This window comes from Ornithorhynchus anatinus, chromosome X1 (genome assembly GCF_004115215.2).
Source record: "Ornithorhynchus anatinus isolate Pmale09 chromosome X1, mOrnAna1.pri.v4, whole genome shotgun sequence".
In the NCBI taxonomy this organism is placed as follows: domain Eukaryota; kingdom Metazoa; phylum Chordata; class Mammalia; order Monotremata; family Ornithorhynchidae; genus Ornithorhynchus; species Ornithorhynchus anatinus.
This window is the reverse complement of record NC_041749.1, coordinates 69,646,018-69,670,715: the sequence shown is the minus strand read 5'-3', so window position 1 is coordinate 69,670,715 and position 24,698 is coordinate 69,646,018. Positions and strand designations below refer to the sequence as shown.

The following is a 24,698-nucleotide window of genomic DNA, read 5'->3' as shown; positions in this document are numbered from 1 at the left end:
GTTGAAGGATAAGTGGCAGGGGGCTGAGCCACAAACAACAGCGACTCTTAGCTCCTCTGTTTCCCACCATCTTTTTCCAACTACAGTGGCAATAATCCCTGATTCTCTACTTCAGCCTAGGTTGGGTTACGGCTCCATCTGTACAATTTTTAGCACAGTTCTCTGCACCCAGGAAGGAATCAGTAAATACCATTGATTGTTTGATTGATTGATTGTTTCCTCAGGTCCAGCCCAATCTGAAATTTATTCCACCCCCATGAGGTGAGGATGAGGGGCAGGGCAGATGTGAAAGCCAGGAGGGGTTGGAGTTAAAGGAAGTGTCAGGGACTCCTAACTGTGGGAGACCCTCAAGGATCAGTTCTGGATCCCCTTCTATATTCCATCTATACCCACTCTCTTGGAGAACTCATTCGCTCCCATTACCAACTACCATCTCTATGTGGAAAATTCCCAAATCTACAACTCCAGCCCTGATCTCTCTCCCTCTCCATAGTCTTGCATTTCCTCCTGCCTACAGGACATCTCTACTTGGATGTACCACCAATACCTCAAACTTAACATATCCAAAGCAGAAGTTCTCATCTTCCCACCCAAACCCTGTCCATCCCATGATTTTCCTATCATTATAGGCAGGACCCCCATCCTTCCCATCTCATAAGACTGTAACCTTTGCATTATCCTCGACTCATGTCATTCATTCATTCATTCAGTAGTATTTATTGAGTGCTTACTATGTGCAGAGCATTGTTCTAAGCTCTTGGAATGTACAAATCGGTAACAGATAGAGACAGTCCCTGCCCTTTGATGGGTTTACAGTCTAATCCGGGGAGACAGACAGACAAGAACAATGGCAATAAATAGAATCAAGGGGAAGAACATCTCATTAAAACAATAGCAAATAAATAGAATCAGGGTGATGTACATCTCATTAACAAAATAAATAGGGTAATGAAGATATATGCAGTTGAGCAGATGAGTACAGTGCTGAGGGGGTGGGATGGGAGATGGGGAGGAGGAGAGGGAAAGGGGGGAGAAGAGGGTTTAGCTGCGGAGAGGTGAGGGGGGGGTAGAGGGAGCAGAGGGAAAAGGGGAGCTCAGTCAGGGAAGGCCTCTTGGAGGAGGTGAGCTTTAAGCACTTACTATGAGCCTTGCATAGTAAGGTAGATACAGTCAGATCAGAGCCAGTCCCTGGCCCAGAGGGAACTCAGCGTTTAAGTGGGAGGGAGAACAGGTATTTAATCCCCATTTTACAGGTGAAGAAACAGAGACACAGAGAAGTCAAATGACCTGTCCCAGGTCACACAGTGGCCATTGGCAAAGATGGGATTAGAACTCAGGTCTCCTGACTCTCAGTCCTATGCCCTTTCTACTAGGCCAAGCTGCTTCTCAGAAGCCAGAAGGCAGAGAGGATGCTGTGCACCTGGAAAAGCCTTTGCTTGGAACTGAGGAAATGATGCCCTGCTCTCACCCCCAGACCCTCTTCCTTTCCCCTGGACCTCACTGTCTTGCCTTTTTGTTTTAATTGTATTTGTTAAACACTTAGTATGTGCCAGGTACTCTACTAAGCGTTGGGGTTGATACAAGATTATCAGGTTGTACACATCCACGTATACAACAATGGGGCTCACGATCTTAATCGCCATTTTACAGATGAGGTAACAGCACAGAGAAGTGAAGTGACTTAATAATAATAATAATAATAATAATAATGATATTGGTATTTGTTAAGTGCTTACTATGTGCAGAGCACTGTTCTAAGCACTGGGGGAGATACAGGGTGATCAGGTCATCCCACATGAGGCTCACAGTTAATCCCCATTTTACAGATGAGGTAACTGAGGCACAGAGAAGTTAAGTGACTTGCCCACAGTCACACAGCTGACAAGTGGCAGAGCTGGGAGTCAAACCCATGACCTCTGACTCCGTAGCCCAGGCTCTTTCCACTGAGCCACGCTGCTTCCCACAACTGACAAGTGGCAGAGCCGTGATTAGATCCCAGGGTCTTTCCACTAGACCGTGCAGCTTCTAAGCTAATGTTCTTTGGTTATTTCCCCCAGTGCTTAATACAGTGTGCAGTAGCGTGGGCCGGGAGGGAGGAGGATAAACAGAGACACCCTGTTGAAAATAAATCAAGCGTTAATTTAAATTTAGGTGCGGATTAGCCACTCTTTTTCTGAGAGTCTACTTTTTGTTGTGATTGGATAGTGACTCGGCTTCCTTTGTTTTTCCTTACCATTTTGCCAAACGGAACTGAAAAAAAAATTGGATGGAGCATCAGATAGAGCAGCCAAGGGAAAGATGAGCTATCTGGAGCTTGTGGGTAGAGGGATTGCAGTGGAGGAGCGAGAAGGGCAAGGGAACAGAAGGGACGTGGAGGATGATGGGGAATGGAGCAGGAGAGAGGAGTGGATTGTCTGGAGCTGCAGATATCCAGATATCCAGATATGCAGATACCTCTCTTTCAAACCACATATTCAGTGTCACTAAGTCCTGTCAGTTCAGCCTTCACAACATCACTAAAATTCTCCCTTTCTTCTCCATCCAAAATGCTACCACCTTATTCCAAGCACTTACCTATCCCACCTTGATTACTGCAAGAGCCTCCTTGCTGACCTCCCTGCCTCCTGTCCCTCTCCACTCCAGTCCATATTTCACTCTGCTGCCTGGATCACTTTCCTAAAAAACATCCAGTCCATGTTTCCCCACTCCTCAAGAAGCTGCAGTGGTTGCCCATGCACCTCCACATCAAACATAAATGCCTTACAATAGGCTTTAAATCACTCAATCACCTTTCCCTCTCCTACCATACCTCTCTCATTTCCTACTACAACTCAGCCAACAAATTTCACTCCTCTAATGCCAATCTACTCACTGTACCTCCATCTCATCTATCTAGACACTGACATCTCACCTGTGCACTGCCTCCTTCCTGGAATGTCTTCCCTCTTCATATCCAACAGATGATCACTCTCCCCACCTTCAAAGACTTATTAAAAGAACGACTCCTCCAAGAGGCCTTGCCCGACTAACCTCTCATTTTCTCTTCTCTCATTCTCTTCTCTGTCACTTTTGCATTTGGTTTTGCATCCTTATTCACCCCGCGCCCCTGCATCTCGCCCCCGCCAAGCCCCACAGCCCTTATGTACATATCTATAACTTATTTGTTTATATTAATGTCTGTCTCCTGCCCACCCCCCACTAGACTATAAGCTTGCTGTGGGCAGGGAACGTATCTACCAACTCTGTTATACTCTCCCAAGGGCTTTGTACAGTGTACTGCATCCGATAAATGCTCCATAAATATGATTGACTGAGGGATAAGAGTAAATTGGTTAGAGTCAAGATCCAGGGTTAGAACCCAGCAAGGGACAGCGAGCAGGTGGAAGGTGTGGAATGGGGCTAGGGTCTGGGACTGAGCATTTACTTTAAGTAGCAACTGAAGTCACCTACCACTGACTTGCTCAAAAGTTTTCCTGTCACTCACCTGATCTTCCTCAGTTAGGATAATAACATCATTCAGAACAGAAGAATGATTATTTCAGAATACTAGAGCCAAAGAACTTAAAATTTGCTGATTGCAATCAAGTGCAACATAGATGACTAGTTTCCAGTCTTTTCCAGAATTGATTTCTAGACCAGATACACCACTTAGAGAACCCACCCCTTCACTGCTCTAGCTTTGTAGACCATAGACTGTAGACTGTAAATTCTTTATGGGCAGAGGATGTGTTTACCAACTCTATTATATTGTACTTTTCCAAGTGCTTAGTATAGTGCTCTGCACATAGTAAGTGCTCAATAAATATGATTGATTGGTGACTGATTGAAAAGCGATCGTACTAATGGAGCTGAATTTCCTCCTCTATCCAGATAGACTTCTAACTATGGTGCTCTGTACACAGTAGATATTCTACATTAGGAATCTGAGGAAGTTAGGAGCAGCCAGAGTAATGGTATGTACTGAGTGCCTATTGAGTGTAGGGCACTGTATTAAGTGCTTGGGAGATGCAACAGAACCAGAAGACACATTTCCTGTCCACGAGACGCTTACACTTTTATGGTAGAGACAGCCATATGCAAGTAAGATGGTGTTTGGGTCTTAAAATTATGAAAATCAGATTAGTAGAATATAAGTACTCTGCAAGTTTGGCCATTTAAAGAAAAACAATTCTTGAATACTTAACTCTTCTTGGCTAGGAGGTGGCAAAAGAGTAAATGTACCTTCCAGAGTACTTAATTTACAAACACAATGTAGTTTATGCACCAGGAAAATTTGGCTTAGCCTAGTAATACAACTGTCATGTCATATTAAAATTTAAACTTTCCTTAAGCACATACTCACTGGTTATTCCTGTTCTGGAATCTGTTTGGAGGGAAAAAAAAATATATCCTGTTAGAACAGTCATATTTGTCTATTGTTGGGAACACCGCCATGAGTAGGAACTTCAGATAAGATGGGGGGTGGGGAGGAGGGAAAGGAAAGAGGAAAGAGAGAAGAATGGGGGAGAGTAAAAGGTATTCAGAATACCAAGAAACGAACTGGGAGAAAGGGAAAGAAGAGAAATGGGGACATGGTGAAAAGCATTACAGATAAAAAATGTAAAAAGATGACAATTTGGCCCCCCAAACCCCTCTTTTAGTTCTCCTTGTAAAGTTCAGATTAAGTTGCTATTCATTAGAGATTACCAGCCCTCATGTAAAGGTACATGGGGCAGTATTCACTGCATGAGAACTCAGAATGATAGCAAAAGAACACAGAAGAGCAGAGAAAATGTTATTCTCAAGCTATCTTTCTCCCAGTTGGGACCCCTAAAAATTCACCATCCAGTGACTATTTTCTGTCATTTTTAGGATGTGGCAAACTTGGGGGGAAGAGATATGGGAGAGATGGGAGAGAGGGAGAAGTAACTTTGATGTTACAAAAATGAGTACTCCTGGCCCTTCAAGTCTCTCCTCCCTCCCCAACCAAGTTTGCTACCATCTGAGAATGATGGAGAACCATTCGGGTCATTGTTCCTGGAGGAGTGGACAGCCCAGGGATCCATTCTAGTAAAGCCATCTCCCTGGACAAAGATGGGGATTCTCCAGTTTTGGCCACTTGTCAGAAAGTCAACATGTACATTTATAGTCCCCTCTAGTTGCACACCCACATATATACTCTAATGACCAGGCAGTCAACTGCCTGTTCCAGCTAAGGGCCCAAACAGTATAGTAGACTTCCTAGATGCTTTACCATTTTTCTCTCCTTGAAAAGAAAGAATGAGTCTCAAAATAGCAGCATGGTCTAGTGGATAGAGCATGGGCCTAGAAGTCAGAAGGACCTGTCTCCCCCTAAAGACTGTAAGCTCCTTGTGGGCAGGGATCACTTCTACCAACTCTACTGGATTATTCTTTCCCAAGTGCTTAGTACAGAGCTCTGCATACAACAAATACCACTGATTGACTGATTGAATGTTAGATGTTCACTTTAGGAGAATCACTTGGATAACCTAAATTCTTATAATGTTTTCTAGGGAATGTTATACAAAATAATTTCCTGTGGCCTTCAGTTCCCTTTGTGTTTGTTTCAGACTGTATTTCATTTCTGAAAGGCTAAAGATCCAAGAGAGAAAGAGCGAGACAGAGAGAGAGAGAAATAGAGAGAGAGAGGATAGTCAAGAAAGAGGACAAGTACATTTCATTAAGGTAATGCAGAAAGGGTATTGAATGACAACGACTGCCCATAAATCTATCAGAAAAGACTGGGTCAGACATCCCCATGATGGAGTGGAGTCTCGCTGAGTATCTGTGATATCCACTTCATCAAACAACAATCCTTTTGAATCTCTAACAACAGCCCAGAGGTCCCTGTGCTAATGAAATGGTAATGAATGAGCTCACCTAGCCAACTTCTTATGCTGATGCCTTTTACACCTGAATTGAAATAGGTATGTGCAAAAAACCAGGTTGTCGCCAGGGTAAAAATAATTGCCAGGATGCGGAGTGCACCTGCAGGAAGGAAGAAGGAGAACTTGCCATTAAATAAAGCAACCTTAAGTGATGTAAAGGCTTTTACTTGCAATAATGAGGTATTGGCAGGGGATGGGGTGACAGGCTTCCTCAGAGATGTTCCAGGAATTTTCCTGCTGGCCTGGAGGTAAGGTTACCTTTGTTGTTGTTGTTGTTATTGTGGGGGGGGGGAGTGTAGAAGGGGGGAGAGTTAGGAGAAAGGTATTGTTCTGCTTTAGCCTTGCCCCTAAGACTGTTCCCTTATTGATGTCAGGTACCCATTGCCCAAATTCAAGAAGCCTTGCCCTGGAAGACTTGCCTGAGTAGTCCCACCTTTGGGAAACTCTGATGGTTTCAAAGGAATGTGCTTGACTGGTTGGGTCAAGTTAGTACAGCTTTGGAGGGGCTGGGGCAAACATCCTCATGTAGTACTAGCAGCTTCGCGTGAAGGGTGACAACATGCAATCAAGGAACAGGATCTCCTTAGGCAGTGACACACACCTATTAAGAAAAATGTTTTCCTTTTCACTATCACAGCCGAACACGCCTCCTCGAGGCCCTGGCTGATGAGGTCCATCCAAGGCACTGCCCCACATTTTAGGCCTTGCCGAGGTGGGAAAGGGCCACTCCTTCACTCAGCTCTCAGTGCCTCCCCATTCTCTGCTTTACACCTCTAATATAGAGGATCCTGGTAATTGAGAATGGGAAGATGGGAAGGAATCTAGAAGTGAAAAAAATCCATATATGACAACCTTTAGGGGAGCAATATATCAACGTTAATTTGTAAATCATCGGACAATTGGCTGGGAGAGCCCACACAGGCATAGGCAAATCATCCATAGCTATGATTTCAAATGTAGGCTAATTACAGGCCCGTTACACACAAGCAATCACAGTCTAGGCATGTGTACTGGGGCCCCTTCAGCTGCTTCACATACTTGGTTGTGGCTCCTGGGAGAATTTTACTGTTGATCCTGGTCTTTAGTAGGGAGGTGAAATGTTGGACTAGTTTGGAAGAACTCCCACTCTTTCCTCGCACTCAGGCACTCAAGTAGCCCAGAGTCCATATTCCTCCAGAAACATGAAAGGCAATGCAAAAGGAGGAGGTCCTGCCAGCTCTCTTTTCTCCTAAAACATCTAATTTCCCATTAGGACCCAGCTCCTTTCAATGTCAGTGCAGCCAAAGGCACTTATTGAAAGCCTGAAGAAACGTGGCCTAATGGATAGTACACGGAACTGGGAGTCAGAAGGATCTGGCCTCTAATCCCAGCTTCCCCACTTGTCTGCTGTGTGACCTCACTTCACTTTTCTATGTCTTCTTCTCTTCTTCACTTTTCTGTAAGTCATTTCACTTCTCTATGCCTCAGTTACCTCATCTGTAAAATGGAGATTAAGGCTGTGAGCCCCATGTGGGACATGGGCTGTGTCCACCCCGAATAGCTTGTATCTACCCCAGTGCTTAGAACAGTGCCTAGGACTTAGTAAGTGCATAACAAATATCATTAAAAAAATATAGTGAGATTCAGAAAAAGAAATCCAACCCAAACCCCTGGCCTTGATGCAGGGTAGTTTAGGAGTAAGGCTGCCTGAAGAGAGGGGCAGGGGTTGGAGTAGTGCTTCACAATCTTCTCTGCTTGGGGGTCTGGCCAACCTCTGAGAAGCCATTTGTGAATGCTCCACTACCCCAACCAGGAGCCATGGGGATGGGGGAGGGGGCAGAGAAGAACTACTCACAAGCTGTTTCCCATCAATCAATCAATCAGTGGTATTTATTGAGAACTTACTGTGTACAGAGAACAGTGCTTGGGGGAGAACAATATAACAGCATTGGCAGACACATTTCAGGGCCACAAGGGGCTTACACTCTAGAGGGTAATTGTGAGCATCTGGGAGTACCTTCCCAAGCGTGGAAGCATGCCCACATATGTGCCTTGATATCAAAGATGGTCACTTTCTAAGATTCTCAGTATATGCCATGGAGGTCACTAGAACGGTCATCAGAGAGGTCACAAGAGAGGTACTTATCACACCAAGGAGTACCCACTGGAATAGATAATAATTAATGATATATAATTCTAATAATGACCTTTCAGGTCCTTAAAATTCCCTGATTCTTAGATGATTTCTCTGAATTTGCACCTGCTAGGATTAGAAAAATTCAGACAGTAACTTTTAAGTTAGATGTTTTTATAACTCTCATCCTGGAAGTCCAAACACTCTTTGAGTCCAGGTGAACAGTTTCAAACATAAATGTGATGGACTTTTATGTTTTCAATGGGCTTCCTGGCAACATCTTTCCCTTCCCTGGTAACAAAGTTTAAAGAGACTATTCCAGAACCAGGGGCCTTTTCCAAACTAGAAGAGGTCGATTCAATCCAGCTTTTAAAAATGTAATCATTGAGATGAGGCATCACCTACCTGATAGCCTCATCTTGGCTGGATAGTGGGAGAGATGGACTTCAGAATCAAAGTTAGCAAATTAACCTGTTGAAACAAGCAAACAGAAAAATCAGTGTAAAACAGTAACAGTCAGGGAAGAAAAACAACAACCCTGTGTTAAAACTATAGTTGGAATGAAATTTTTCCAGAATGGGAAGTCACTTCTTTCTTAATCAATTTAATCTTCTTCAACCAAATTTGCCAAGATCTTTCTTTTAGCATATTCTCGTCTCCCAACACCTTGATTTTCAGAAAATCCAGCATTTTCTAACCAAATAGGTTTGGATTTCTTATTTTTCTTCAAAACTATCCATACTGTGCTTTATGAGTTCGGGGTTGAAGAATAGTATGTGAAATACTGAATGCAGCTCTCAAAATAAGAATATATAAAATCCCCTAACAAATGAGTCAAAACTAATGAGTCACTAAAAACCAGCAGTCTCATCTTGTCTTCTTAAACTTACTTTGAAGATTATCAAATTAATTGATTTCCCACCCCTCCAGAAGGGCCCAGGAGTTCAGGAGTTTGTGTAGCTAATGGGCACTTTCAATTCTAAAATGAGAAAATGCATTATAGGAACATTTGCAGTCCTTTTTTGTCAACCTAGAATGAGAGAACAGGGACATGGGTCAGCTCTAATAATTCTTGGAGAGTTGCTAGAATAAGAGGTTTTCCCTTAAGGGGTAAATTCCTTGTTCCAGGATCAATTTTTAACATTGATTTTATATTTAGGTGACAGGCTCAGTCAACACTTCAAGACTTGAACTTGTGATTTCAAGGAGTTAAAGCACAATTTGGCCATTAAGACCCCTTTCTCCTAGTTTTATGAAAGTCAGTTAAAAAAACAAACATTTAGTATTACCCTCTTGGCTAATTCAAGAGGGCAACAGTTGGAAAATATACATTCTACTGAGCCCTTATATTGCTCCTTTCAGGGGAGCAAAACTTTGTTGAATTTCAGTTAGCTTTATGTGAAGTCAGAGTAGAAAAACAACAACAGTGGAAACAAATAGTTTGCATTCTCCAATTTTCCCTCTGGCAGCAGGGTGAAGAGAATATGGCTAAAAAAATCAGCTGCCACTTTTTCATACTATAAAAATATCGTGACTATGGACCATTTTCAATTTTATTTTAACCACTTTTATTTAAACCAGCTAAAGACTACCCTGGGGTCTTTGCACAGAAACCTGAGGAGAAGCTACCGGTGATTTGACATTTTCTACTGCTTCTCCCCTCATCTTGCTTTCCTTTAGACTCAAAAAGTTGGAAATGATCCAGGACCCTAAGGAAAGCTCTCTGATCGGCTCACTGGAAACAGGAACACACACACTCACACAAATTTACACACTTGGTCTAACCTCACGACTATTGAGTGCTTACTGTGTACAGAACACTGTACTAAGCACTTGGGAGAGTACAACAATAAACAGACACATTCCCTGCCCACAATGAGCTTACAGTCTAGAGGATGAGCTTACAGTCTAAAGAATGAGCTTACAGTCTAGAGGAGCTTACAGTCTAAAAATGCTTCCCCTCTATCCAACAGTAAGAATATTGGAATGATACAGAAGTTATGAGAGAGGCATTTACATCTCAGATTGCCTAGCTCTAAAGTGCCATGGTGAGTTATGTGAGTGTATTTGTGGAGGAAATACTGCATTATACTGTGCTTCAATTCTTGCAGAAATAGCTTTCTGCCTGATCCAAGTATTGTACCCTCACTGAACAATTTCCACCATGCTTTGGTTCACTCCCAGTTAAAATGTTCAAATGCAGAAGTTGTTTTGCTGAGGCTCAGGGGTTTGGCTTTTCTCCTTTTAGTGAAAGGGAAGGGATTTCTGACATCTTTAAAGAGCAATGGAAACCAGCAAGCACTTGAGAGAGGAGAAGAGGTGCAGCAGAGCTCCATGGAAATTTGGGGGTAAGGCTGTGGGATGAAGGAAGATTGTCTTGTAAATATGCCCTCATCAATCACCAAAAATCTGAAACCCTCTTTCCCTTCCTTTTCTACCAGTCCATCTCCACAACCTGTTATTCAGGTTAGGCAATCATAGGCAAAGTAATCATTGAGAAGTATTCTGTTTGCTTTGGGTGGAAATCAGATCCTGAGCTACTGTACTGAGGGTGATAAAATACCACACTTACAGGCTGCTAGGTGGTCATAAACAAGAGGTGGAGTCCACAGTTCACTCCACGTAGGCCAAATATTTTCTGCTTTTCACTGTTTGTGTGCTACAGGAAGTAAACCTTTTTTCAGGTTAAGCCTTACCCAGGAATATAAGGCCAGTGTTGTTCTATGCCACTTGGAAGTATTGCTTGCCCTCTTCCTTCTTCCATGCACCATTCAGCTGGGTTGTCCAGAGCAGAGTAAGTCCTTTTGGTGATACCATTAGGGCATTTTGTCCCACCATTAAATGAATAAATTTATTTTATTATGTAGGCAGCCAGGACTTCAGGGACACTGAGGTTAGCTATTGAGTTTCCTTCCTTTTCTTTACCTTTATCTTCTTCCTGAGTCTGATAACCTGTGCACTTCTCTACCTACCAACTGTGTTTCTATGTGTTTCTGTTTTTCTTTGACTAGGAGGGGAGAAGTTGCCTCTGGTGACAAGTGGTTCCATTATGGCCCAATGACTGATCATTCAGAAAAGATGAATATTAGGGGATGATCTGCCTTGTTCTCTTTTCTCCAGCAAGTTTTTCAGTGTTGAACAATCAGATTGAGGTATTTCTTTTGTTTTCGGCTATCCAGGGGGAAAGTAGTTTCTCAGGTAAATGTTTGACCCAAACAAGTGCAGGTCAACAGCTTAAAGACTGTCCCCCCAGGACAAGAGACAAATATGAGGGGCCATTCAGCCAGTCAGGATGATCAGCCTGGAGTTCCATGGAGACAGCTTTAGTGATGAAAGAGTAGTTTCACATTAGGTTGTTGGTGAGAAGAAAATCAGCCAGAAACTGGAGGCTCTATAGTGCCCTGGGAGTGCTGTCACTGAAGAAGAAAACCTTAAGGATTCTGGGGGCGGACAGGCTAGACTGTGAAGGAGATTCTTGTTCCAGAGACCAACTTTACCTCCAATTCCTCATTTTTTTCAACTCGTCAGACAGTGTTTCCCTCTTATGCTGTTTTCTTTTCTCTGTCTTTTAAGAAATGCCACAAGGGCACGTAGGGTGTACCTTACTTAATGTTACTTAAAGCCTCTTGACATTTGCTTTCTCTGTTCAAACCTGCCAACTTAGCACTCCAGGAGGCTAACTTTGGCAGTTCGTTTGCTTGTTTCCGTTCAAAGCAAAAAGCCAAAAACAAATGAAACTGCAGCTCTCTCCCCTGATTGAGCTGAATATTTTCACAGCTGGGTGTGGGCAATTAGAGAAACCTGCAGGAAAATGATGAGCCATAACTAAACCCGGGGGATCAAGGAACCACTTGGTTATAGGCTTGTCATCCTCCACAGTCATGTGACCTTCAGCAATGAAAACTGAACAGGTTGAGTGGAAGACACAGAGATGAGAAAGACTGCTCAGTTTCATATCCTTTCATCCACCCCAGAAAACCCATTTTCATTGATGCCTGTCTTCTGGCCGTATAAGGAGTTTTCCACTAAAATGGACTGTGGCTATTGCACAAATGGTACAGAAAGATATGATTTTCTTCTTGTGTAAACAGTAGTAGAAAAGAAAAACCCTAGTAAGCCTGAAGTGATGAGACCAAATGTTTCTCATTAAGTGGTGGTGGTGGAGGGGGGTGTCATGCTTTTGGGTGTTCTATTTTGCCACCCAAAAGCCCTCTGGTGGGACTCATTAGGGTCTGTTTTGAGGTGGGATGGCAGGAGTCCTCAGAGTCATGATGGCTCTGGAAGCAGTATAATAGCAGGAGTAGGAGTAGGGGAGGTTGTTCAGCCTCCTCCCCCCAACCCTGGTCCACCTTTTCTTCAGCAGTCACAAGAGTATCCATAGCTATGTTTGCTCTGACTGCTACCCTAGCTGAACTGGTCCATCCTGGATCATTATTTGGAGTTCCCAGCATGCTTAGAATGACAAGTATCTGGCCACAATGGAAATTTCAATGAATTGATCTAGGAAGGGCCAGTTTAGCTGAAGAGGCAGTTGGGCATCCTCTGTCTTCCCCTTCCCCCACCTGGACCTGGTTGGGTGGCAGTTATAGTATAGGCTGTGATGGCGGCAGCTGTGGATGGCAGCGGAGTAAGCAGCAGAGGATGGTGACAGCAGCATGGTGAATCACCTGCCTCTCTTCTCTCTCCATCTCTCTTGGCCTCTTCCTCTTCCCTCTCTCCATCTTTCTGTCTTTCTCTAGGTCATCTCTCTCTTTTCAGCCTCACCCGCTAAAGGCCTAGTCTTGTTGTTGTTGTCTTATCTCCATCTGAAATCATTCTGGTAGTTTATCCATAGAGTTTTCGTGGTAAAAACACGGAAGTGGTTTACCATTGCTTCCTTCTGCAAAGTGAATCTCTCCCCCATGCCACTGCTGCCCAGAACAGGTGAGTTTTGACTTCTGGCAGATTGTCTTCCACTCACTAGCCACTGCCCAAGCTAAGAATGGAATGGATATGCCTCTGCTTGACTCTCCCTCCCATAGTTGAGACTGGTAGAGTACTGGAAACTCTCCAGGTGTGACCCTGAGAGGTGGGCCCAGTCTTAGGCAACCAAAAATCTGGTTAATCATTCCTTGAAAACTCTCCTTTTCTCTTTCAGCAGAATGTCTCTCCAGGCTCTGGGCACTCCACCCTCCTGCACAGCTCTGACACCACACTGCCTCTCTCTGTGACATGCTCAGCAATCCCTCAGATCCTGCTTGGCTAGTTATGCTCTTTTCCTCATTTCTAAAAGATTGGACAGCTCAGCCCAATATTTCAATCAGTTTTAAATACTTCCCTTCCATTAAATTCAACTTAACAATTGAACAATCAACCCCTGTATGAAGTAAAAGGCATTAGTTTCCCTTAGGTCATCCGCTGTAGTCATAAAAACTGATTTATCCTTTTCAGTAGGTGTCTTTATTCTGGACAAATACAAAGCTAGCTAGTTATGTACCTTTAGTAGATATTCCTTTGTGTTCTGGCCCTTCCTCTCCTAAGGTGCCTGTCCTCAAGATCATTACCATCTAACTAAACCTTGAACTTCATTCCTGAATAAAGGTACAGTCTGCTAAGCCTACCCAGAACTTAAGACACGATTAAAAGATTCTAAAAACTTAGGTACCAAGGGTGATTAAATCTGTTTACACTTTGGCCTTGATAAGTTAATACTTAGCATTTAAGAATTTTTTGTTTAATCATGGCTTCATAGTCCTGGGGAATTCCAGGTAAAAAATTTTAATCAGAATTTAATTTTTCCTCTTTTTAATGTTGAAATAGCTATTTCAAATCTTTCTGAATATGTTGTGTCAAGCATTGTGAACCAACTGTGAACACAATCATTATTTTACCTTGTATTCATTTTCTCCAATCTCAGGGACAGAACTAGAGTGTAGTGAGCAAGACAGTTGCTCCAGGCATAACCTAGAAGGAGTTGGGGGTGAGGGGAAGGGAGGGAGATAGGGGGACCTCCAGTCTCCAGTCACTCCCAGTTTTTGCTTTGACTATATATGATGAAGTGCTGATTGTTAACTTCTAACCACCAATCAATCAATAGTGTTTAGTGAGCACTCCCTCTATGTAGAGCACTGTACTAAGCACTTGGGAGAGCACTGTAGTTAGTAGATGTGATCCCTGCCCTCAAGGACCTAACAATCTAGATGGGGAGACAGACACTAAAATCAATTACCAGGAGGGAGAAGCCACAGGAGTGCATATGAGTGTTATGGTGGGGTTGGGGTGGGCGATAAGTACCCAAGTGCTTAAGTGATATGGAAGTGTCAGAGTCACAACAGCAGGGAGATTGGAGGGGTGGGGGTGGGGGCAAAATGGGACATTAGTCAGGGAAGGTTTCTCAAGCAAAAAATGTCAAGTTTCACCAGTGTCCAGATGTTTGTAGCTATCTCATGTCCAAAAGAGAGCTCCTTATCTTCCCTCCCAAACCCTGTCCTCTCCTGGACTTTCCTGTTAATATAGATGGCACAGCCAACCTTCCCATTTCACAAGCCTGTAACCTTGGCATCATCCTTGATTCTGCTCTCTCATTCAACCCACATATCCAATCCGTCACCAAATCCTGTTGGTCTCACCTTCACAACACTAAAATCCACCCTTTCTTCTCCACCCAAACCGCTACCATGATAGTACAACCATTAATCCTATCCTGCCTAGATTACTGCATTAGCCTCTTTGATGACCTTCCAACCTCCTGCCGCTCCCCACTCCAGTCCATACTTCACTCCACTGCCCAGATTATCTTTCTACAGAAACATTCAGGACATGTCACCCCTCCTCCTCAAAAATCTCCAGTGGTTGTCTATCCACTTCTTTATCAAACAAAACTCCTTACCATTGGCTTTAAAGGTCTCCATCACCTTGCCCCCTCCTACCTCACCTTGCTTCTCTCCTTCTACAGCCCAGTTCATACACTTCTCTTCTCTGGTGCTTACTTTGTCACTGTGCCTCGATCTTGCCTGTCTTGTTGCTGACCTCTGGCTCACATCCTACTTCTGGCCTGGAACACCCTCCCTCCTCAAATCCACCAGGAAATTACTCTCTCCTGCTTCAAAGCCCTACTGAAGGCACAACTCCTCCAAGAGGCCTTTCCAGACTAAGCCCCACTTTTTCTCATCTCCTGTTCCCTTCTGTGTCAACCTGACTCACACCCTTTCCTTGTCCCCTCTCTCCCTGCCCCACAGCACTTATGTATATATCTGTAATTTTATTTATTGATATTGATGTGTGTTTACTTGTATAGATGTCTGTCTCTGACCCCCCCGCCCCAGACTATGAGCTCGTGTGGGCAGGGATTGTCTCTCTTTATTGCTGTTTTATACTTTTCCAAGTACTTAGAACGGTGCTCTACCCACAGTAAGTGCTCAGTAAATATGGTTGAATGAATGAATGAATGAATAAATGTTTTTCCCAAGCCCTTAGCCCAGTGCTCTGAACACAGTAGACACTCAATAAGTACCATTGATTTATTGATTAATGAATTCTATGCAAACAATTCCATTCCTAAATAAATGACCAGAGTAAGCTGCTACAAGAACAATAAAAATAGAAAACTTAGCCTGAGCCAATAAAGAAATATCTGAAGAAAAGGCATGCATACACTCCCTTCATGAGTTGAAAATCAAATAATTCATCTTTCAGAGGCTGCATCTTTCTCTGGGGAGCATTTGAAATCTCATGGAATTTACATATTTCCCTGACACAAGTTTGGAAATCTCATTCTAAAGGGAAACCTGCTTAAGGAGATCACTGCTGAAAACTGTTCTTTTGGGAGTAGCAGATGGCCTTTGTCTATAGATTTTTTTGGGAGTTCACTGCCTAAATCACAGGGTTAAGACATTTGGCCATTATGGCTGGAGCCCACCCAAAAGAGGTGGTTTCCTGGACACATTTGATTTTAGGCTGTTGCTTCAATGAAGACAAAGTGGCCAGAAGGAAGTGGCTTGCATTGTCCTCTGAAGTTTATAGAGCCGGTTTAACTGGTTGGCTTCATCCTTCCTTGGTTTAACAACATTTGCTGAGTACTGCATTGCTGCTCTGTGGCAGTCCCAGTGTAAGGAGCGGGAAGATGAGGCTCTCAGTTCCAAGGACAATTTTCTGGCAGTTAACATTCCAAACTAGAGTGTTATTCTCCCTCTGAGAAAATGTCCCTGACCTCAATACAAATCAAATGCATGCAGAACATTCTGTTTTTCTCACTAGGTAATAAATCTGAAAGATCCGTTCTGAGTGAGTCAGAGTGAAGGTGAAGGTTGGGGTTTGAGGGCCATTCTCTTTATTGCCTCAGGCCTCAGTGAGATCAAAAGAAAATCCCAAATGATAGTGATCTACCAATGACCTCTGCTAATTATTAGTATTTTCTGAGCAACTACTGTGTACAGAACATTGTTCTAGGAGCCTAGAAGAGGATAGTGGAAATGAAAGACATGGTCCCTGCTACCGAGGAGTTCGTAATCCAATGCCAAACTGACCAGATTGCGATATAGCCAAGTCATACTTTGGGCTAGATCTAAAGGATAAGAAATTCTGGGCCTGTATATGACCAATTGTACTGGAAAACTCATTCCCAGGTCACTGAGCTGACTGTTTAACATGCCAACGAGACTTCTCCCCTTGGGTTAATGGTGGAGCCTCCTGTTAGGGATGAAAGATGAATTTTGGTGCTGAGACTTCAGGACTAAGAGCCTGCATGGAGGAATTGATTATAGTGCCAGTAAAGGAAAGCATTCATGGCAAGTGAATCTCACTCTGTTTATCCTGATGAAGAATCTGAGACAAAGAGAAATAACTTAGCCAACATGACTCAGGGACCTAGTGTCGAGCCAGAGAACACCATACAGTGAACAAGTCCCTCCCTCCAATTGTCCTAAGACAATCTATGACCCATTGACAGGCAAGTTGCCTTCAGTCACCTTTAGAGAATAGTGACCTTGGCAGGGATGAGTGTAGCTTTCTGGGGGAGTCCATGTACATAAAAGGTTGTTTCCCTTGTATTTTCTCCAGGGATTCTCTAGGCAATTTTGTTGGGCAAATCCTCAAGAAATTATTTTTCCTTCTCTAAACCACCTTGGAGAGCCATGCTTTACCCTTCCCACCCCACCCAGGTTCACCATTGTCTGTGAAAGAAGATGGTGGAAAGAACATGGGCCTGGGAGTCAGAGGACCTGGCCAGAGGATCTGAGCTCCACCACTTCCCTGCTGTGACTTTGGGCAAGTCACTTCACTTCTCTGTGCCTCAGTTTCCTCATCTGCAAAATGAGAATACAATACCTATTCTCCCTCCTACTTAGACTGTGAGTCTGATTACCTTCTATATATCCCAGGGCTTAGTTCAGTATTTTGACATATAGTAAGCACTTAAAAAATGCCACAATTATTACTATGCAGGTCATCATTCCCTCGGTGATGCAGGGTCAGGTTCTGCCACTTCTAATCCCAGGACCATATACTCTCTAGGATTCTAGAAAAACATGGCCTGTAAAGCTAACAACTCTAGGACTTTCAGTTCCTCCCTCTGTTTCTGCTCAAGTTCAGACTTGTCAGTTGATAGATGAGTTTCTGTCCCTTTTTTTATTATTTTCCGGCTTTGGAGCATTAAGCTTTCACAGTTGCCTGAATAACTGCACTCTATTATCATGCTATGGGGCCAGAAAAGTCTCTCGGTTCATTTAAAGCGATTCAGAGGCATGAAGACAAAGGAAAGAGAACTCGTGGCTTCAGTCTAATTTTACTCATATTAGAGTTACCTCCTCTTTGTTTCCCTTTCTCTAACATAGGATGATGGCACAGCAGGAGGAGGGATCAATCTATTGGAAAACTAGCAAAGCTGGAGGAAGATGTAGATGTGGGGAAAAAGGAAAATAAGACAGAGAATGATCCTGTTTATGGAGTGAATGAAGAAATGGCAGAAAAGGGCTCTCCATAACAACAAAAATATCTTTTGCATCTTGTCTCTGAGCCCTCAACTATTACAGTCATTTTCTTTGGTCAGGGCCTAAGTGTAGTAGGGGATTTGAAGGAAATTCTGTCCCTTCCTATTTAATGGGGAACTAAGCAAATGAAAGCATCCTGTATCTGCAGAGCTGTAAATGTTTCTGGGAAAAGCAGGTGAATGAAATGATAGAAATCTGATGAAAACCAACTCAAAATCACCTAGTGAGCCAGGGAAGTAAGAGGAAGCACACACATAAAAATCAAAAGAAGCATTGGACTGAGACAGAGGGCAGGCACAGCATGTGCTCCTCAAATGAAGGCAACAACTCTATCCCACTGAAGCCTCTTTAGTGGTGGGGGAGGGGAGGGATGAAGAGCTTGAAAAACCAGTCTGTAAATGGAAATGAGATGTAGTCTTCTCTCATACCCTGCAATGATTTCAGTGGCAAATTGTGCCACTCTCTTGTCTGTAAGCCATGGTCTCATTGACCTGTAGTTAGTCAGTTGTATTTTTTGAGCGCTTACTGTGTGCAAAGCACTTGGGAGAGCACAATACAACAATATAACAGACACATAAGGGATCAATAATAATCGTGGTATTGGTTAAGCAATGAGCCAAGCACTGTACTAAGCAGTGGGATAGATACATGATAATCTGGTCAGATAGAATCCCTGCCCCACATGGACTCACAGTCTAAGAAGGAAAGAGAACAGAGAATATAGTCCCCATTTTACAGATGAGGATATTGAGGCACAGAGAATAAAACTTTTTTTTTTTACTGTGTGCAGAGAAGTGAAGTGGCTTCAGCAAGAAATCTGTGGGGACTCTCAGAGGAAGCAGATCTTGCTTGCCCTACAAAGATTTGGGACAAAAATCCTCTCAACTCTTGCCACATGCAAGCACAATCAATAATAACAATAATAACTGTGGTATTTGTTAAGCGCTTACTATGTGCCAAGCACTGTTCTAAGCGCTGAGCACTGGAATGGATACACGCAAATTGGGTTGGACACAGTACCTGTTCTACATGGGGCTCACAGTCTTAATTCCCATTTGACAGATGAGGTAACTGAGGCATAGAGAAGTGAAGTGACTTGCCCAAGGTCACACATCAGACAAGTGGCAAAATCAGAGTTAGAACCCAGATCCTTCTGACTCCCAGGCCCGTGATCTATCCGCTAAGCTATGCTGCTTCTCCAGGGAGTCGGTGGTCAAGGAAGAAAGATAACTCACAGCATCTGACATCCTTAGTCCTTTATTTTGTCTATTGGGTCACAGAACCAGTCAAAGAAGTCTAAATCCAGGCTGCCAAGAGAAGGGATTCCTGCCATCACATTAAATAGGGCTACAGGAAGGGGAAAGGGAAAGTGAATTCTATGTGCCATCCAAACTGCTACCAAGTTAATCCAATCACTTATTCTTTCCTGCCTTAATTGCTGTATCAGCCTCCTTGCTGACCTCCCTGCCTCTGTCTCCACTCCAGGCCATATTTCACTCCGCTGCCCTAATCACTTTTTGACAAAAACATTCAGGCCATATTTCCCCACTCTTCAAGAACCTCCAGTGGCTGCCCATACACCACATCAAACAGAAACTCCTCACCATTGGCTTTAAAGCACTCAATCACCTTGCCCCCTCCTTCCTCACCTTGCTACTCTCCTATTATAACCCTGCGCACACACTTTGCTCCTCTACTGCTAACCTTCTTACATCCTTATGCCCACATCCTGCCCCTGGCCTGGAACACCCTCCCTCTTCCTATCTGACAGACTATTACTTTCCCCACCTTCAAAACCTTATTGAAAGCACATCTCCTCCAAGACCTTCCCTGACTAAACCCTCTTTTCATTTTCTTCAGCTCTCTTCTATGTCACCCTGACTTGCTCCCTTCATTCATTCCCCCTCCCAGCCCCATAATACTTATTCAGATATCTGTAATTTATTTATATCAATGTTTGTTTCTCCTTCTAGATATTGTGGGCAGGGAATATGTCTATTATATTGTTATATTGTACTCTCCCAAGCACTTTGTACAAAGCTCTGCATACAGTAAGCACTTGGTAAATACGACTGTCTGACTGACTGAAACACTACTGATGGTACTGTGAAAGGAAGTGCCTGATGAAATTGGCAATCCCTCCCTTGCTGGTAAGTAAACTATCTCCAATCATTTCTTAGTCATCCATTATTTCTTTGGTTGAAAAACAGAACCTTGAGATGATCCAGATCAAGAGTATATATGGAACTTCGTGATTTGGAATTCTAACTAGGAAATGCACATGTGGGTGCTGTTCAAGTCCACTCTTCCCTTAATTAGCATCCCTAGTGGTTAGAATGTTCAGAATTTGTTCTACATCTCTCTTGCCCATCTTCTTATGCTAGTTTGGTGACTCCAGGAGTGTTTCAACATGAATTTCCCTCCATTTTTAGTAGCATTAAAGGGCTCAGGCTTCAAGGACCAAGATGTGGAAACTGGCTCTCTCATGTAGGAAATGACTGATGCATTCTTACACTAACTGGTCTGAGGCCTTAAATGGAAAATTTTAATGCTCCTACCACTCCTTGATCTGCACACATTGCAACTGTTCAGAGATTATACCTCCACCCTTCTATATATCAATCTGACTTCTCTCCTCCCATCATACTATCCTCAGTTGAGTCAACAGGAAAGGAACAGAAGTACAAATATATATTGCCAGGTCAATGGGAAATATAGCTTCTGGTGGTTATGACACATTCAGCCCAAGCAACAGATGGGAGCCTAGGACAGCCAAACCCTTAAATATATTCCTATGAACAGGCACGAATCTGCAGCCAGACACTCTGAACTTTACATATGCTCAAATAATGAGTCTTTTGTTCTGAATATCTTTCTGTCCGTGAGCCACCATCTCATAATTTGTGCATCTATAGCACTGTCCTTCAAAATCGGGAGATAATAATGTTGGTATTTGTTAAGTGCTTACTATGTGCAAAGCACTGTTCTAAGTGCTGGGGTAGATACACAGGGTAATCAGGTCATCCCACGTGAGGCTCACAATCTTCATCCCCATTTTACAGATGAGGGAACTGAAGCACAGAGAAGTTAAGTGACTTACCCACAGTCACACAGCTGACAAGTGGCAGAGCTGGGATTCAAAGCCATGACCTCTGACTACCAAGCCCGGGCTCTTTCCACTGAGCCATACTGCTTCTCTATGATGATGAGATGATGATTCCACAGTGAATTTTTCACCTGGAAATTTCTCTCCACAATGCTCCCTTGCCCCATGCAAACCTGGCCCAAGTAGTGGTCCAGATGCAAGAGGTTTAGGTTAAAAACAAAGCCCTGAGTAATGAATAAGGACAGAACAGAGAGACACTGATGAATTCATGTAAAAAATGTTTCTGATTTTGCCCTTAGAGTTTTACTCAAATAGACCTCCATCTTTCCTGAGCACAAAGAAATTCCCTCAAAAGCTACTAAAAGACAATCAAAGTAACCAGTGGCTCTATTTCATCCCATAAATGTTCTTCCTTCTAAACAATGTGTATTTATAGGCAATTATTGATTTTGTTACCAAATATATAAGGAGATAAACAGCACATTAATCAATAAACAATAAGGATGTGGGTCAAATAATTTATTTAAGTGACATTTACTTCTGAATTAATCCTAAATAAAGCCCATTATTTCTATTATGCCCTGTTGTAATTTTATTTGTTGGTTTTTATAAGCTTTTCAGAGGAAGACCAGCAGGAGACTTATTGAGCCATATTTTGTTATACTTCGGTGAAAGCATAGGAAATTGGACAGTGCTCGGCACATAGTATTCATTCATTCATTCATTCATTCATTCAATAGTATTTATTGAGCGCTTACTATGTGCAGAGCACTGTACTAAGCGCTTGGGATGAACAAGTCGGCAACAGATAGAGAGAGTCCCTGCCGTTTGACGGGCTTACAGTCTAATCGGGGGAGACGGACAGACAAGAACAATGGCACTAAACAGCGTCAAGGGGAAGAACATCTCGTAAAAACAATGGCAACTAAATAGAATCAAGGCGATAGTAAGCGCTTAACAAATACCAACATTATTATTAATATTATTGGAGAGCTTTTACCACTAAACGAATTCACCAACATTCCTGGAGACCTCATGACCCAGATCAAAATTGTCCAGGAGGCAGCAGAGGGGAGTTTGGAGAAAATCTGGATCCAGGAGGAACCATGCCAAGGTCAGATTTTACTCCCGCTGCTGGACCAGAACTGGACAATGCTCGGGGGTCTAAGCCGGACACTGTTTCCCAGGATATTTGGCCCTGTGACTTGAGATGCTTTGTTGGGTGTTATTCAATATTAGGGAGAAAAATCAGTAAGTGTTGGGGGAATAGATCCAATCTTGTAGAGACAGTGTTGCAGAAATTTAGTCATTTGCAGTTGGAGGAAGCTAATTTCAACTGTTGTGGAGTGCCAGCTGTTACTATAGGGAAGCTCATTTGACCAGATGAAGAAGAAACGTTTCCTTCCTTAGTTTACTTCTGTCCTTCCCCCTACTGTGGAGGCTGATGGCATCAGCCAGATCAATCTGATTTAAGGTGGACCCTGGAGACAGCAAAAGAGCAGGATGATGGAGGCAGTGGAACATAGCAGATGTCTTGAGAATAGGTAGCATTGACAATTTCTGATTAAGGTGCCAGGTCAATGTAACCAAACTTGGGAGAAACAAATGGCAAATTACACCCATGCACACACCGTTTCACACTCCAAAGATTCTGAGGAAAATCCCCCAAAGGATTTGTATGTGTTCCTATCCTCCCCTGACTCTACAGGATGGTCCATTTTGATCATTATAGAAAAATAACGGCTTTTCTCAGCAACACACAAGGGAGATAATGGAGTCATTGGCTGTTGCTTCTCTGTTTTGAGAGACTGTTTCATGGGACAAGGATAGTGGAAGCTGAGAGTTCAATGAGCCGGCCTGAGGGTTTCTGTTGCCGAATTGTATATTCCAAGTGCTTAGTATAGTGCTCTGCTCTGCACATAGTAAGCGCTCAATAAATACGATTGAATGAGTGAATCTGACGTGGCTCCCTAGTTGCCCTGGGGCAGGAGGAAGTTGGGAGGACCCTGGATTCAGACTTTTCTTTCCCCTATCTGTGAGCCTGCCAGGTCCCCTCATGAAATCAAGAATAATGAAGGAAGGAGAGGTGTGTAGGGGGTAGAGGGCTTGTTCTGGGGGCTTGGCATGAGGGCCCAGCAGCCCTAGTCTTACTAAATGGGAGAAACACAATTGGTTAATGAAGCCGACTTAGGGAGACATTTGGACTCAAAAGCCCAATCTTTCATTTCCACAAAATCATTTGTGCTTAAAGGGATCAGACTTTCCTTACTCCAAGGAAGGGACAGGGTCTGAGGTGGTGCTGATGTCCAAATGTGTGCACGTCAAAGGAGAACAAAAAGGCAGCAAAGGAGGAAGAGACAAAAACATGAAAGTGAGAGAAAGCAAGTCCAAGACAGGGACAGAGATAGAGGCAGATGCATAGATATGGGCCATAGACACACTCAGTCACACACACCCAGACACACGAAAACAGGCACTCCCACATACGCGCACTCTGGCTGACACACATGTACATGGTCACACACGCTTATGCAGACAAGATACACAGAGATACTTAAATGCCTAGCACAAGCCATAGAGAAAGAGGAGGTAAGAAGTGGTATTAGCTGAGAGCAACTCCAGCTTCTGACAACTGGAGCCCCTCTCAGAGCTGCCTGGAGTTGAAGCAGTAGGCAGCCTTTTGCCAGGGCAGGAAATGATGGGAAATGATGACCAGGCCTCTTGGGGAGCACGCATTCACATTATTTTGCCCACCTGCTACTGTAAGTTTTTTCTTTCTCCTGCTGCTGTTGCTTGGCTCTGGGCCAAGGCCCCTGGGGTGCTCTCTCTCTCTCTCTCTTTCTCTCTGTCTCTCTTTCTCTCTCTCTGCCACAGCATAGCCAAAGGTGAGACTTTTGCCTGTCCCCCTTTGGGCAATGGGTGCAATGTGTGACTTTTCCTTCCCCGGGTGGGATCCATGTTTATATTATATACCTGCTTATCACTGAAGTTTGTTGGAAAACTTCAGCAGGAGCTGTTCAATTAGCCCAAAGGGGCAATTCAGAACAGAAATAATTTCTATCTGCTGAGGGATTAATTGTGTATAATTAGAGGCCAATATTTTTGATGCTTGAAAAGGGCTAAAGCTAATCTGATTAGTGAGGCTCCCCAGAGGGAGCACTCTAGCTTTTGGATGTCAGGATTGATCAGCTCATAAAATGTTGGGCCAGTCACTTGAACTGTCTGAATCACTTCAGCTATTTCCAGATTAAATTAGAAAGAAATTCACTGAAGACAGGAAGATAATGATATTTCTTTTCAGGAGAGAGAAAAGGGGTGTGCAGCCCTTCTGATGAAAAAAGATGACCGAGCCCATAATTAAGACAATGATGTTTTGACTTCACTAGGAGACACATGGTGCAAAGGGAGGGTCCCTCATTAAAGGTGGAACTAATCTGTTTATTCATTCATTCATTCATTCATTCAATAGTATTTATTGAGCGCTTACTATGTGCAGAGCACTGTACTAAGCGCTTGGGATGAACAAGTCAGCAACAGATAGAGACAGTCCCTGCCGTTTGACGGGCTTACAGTCTAATCGGGGGAGACGGACAGACGAGAACAATGGCACTAAACAGCGTCAAGGG

At 43.3% G+C, this 24,698-nt stretch overlaps 1 protein-coding gene and 1 non-coding gene across 2 annotated transcripts in view; both read right to left on the bottom strand.

The window, feature by feature from the left end:
• Positions 1-24,698, bottom strand: part of FAM3D (FAM3 metabolism regulating signaling molecule D) — a 54,074-nt gene that overhangs the window by 22,983 nt on the left and 6,393 nt on the right. Inside the window, exons 2-4 of the mRNA XM_029049807.2 lie at positions 8,407-8,472; positions 5,881-5,988; positions 4,343-4,363 (exon numbers count right to left, since the gene is read on the bottom strand). Coding sequence (XP_028905640.1) covers positions 4,343-4,363; positions 5,881-5,988; positions 8,407-8,419 — 142 coding nt within the window. The 5' untranslated portion in view covers positions 8,420-8,472. The remainder of the gene's footprint in view (positions 1-4,342; positions 4,364-5,880; positions 5,989-8,406; positions 8,473-24,698) is intronic.
• On the bottom strand, positions 12,935-13,072 carry LOC114806877. The gene has a single exon (XR_003754932.1). It is a non-coding gene; the product is annotated as a small nucleolar RNA SNORA7 (small nucleolar RNA).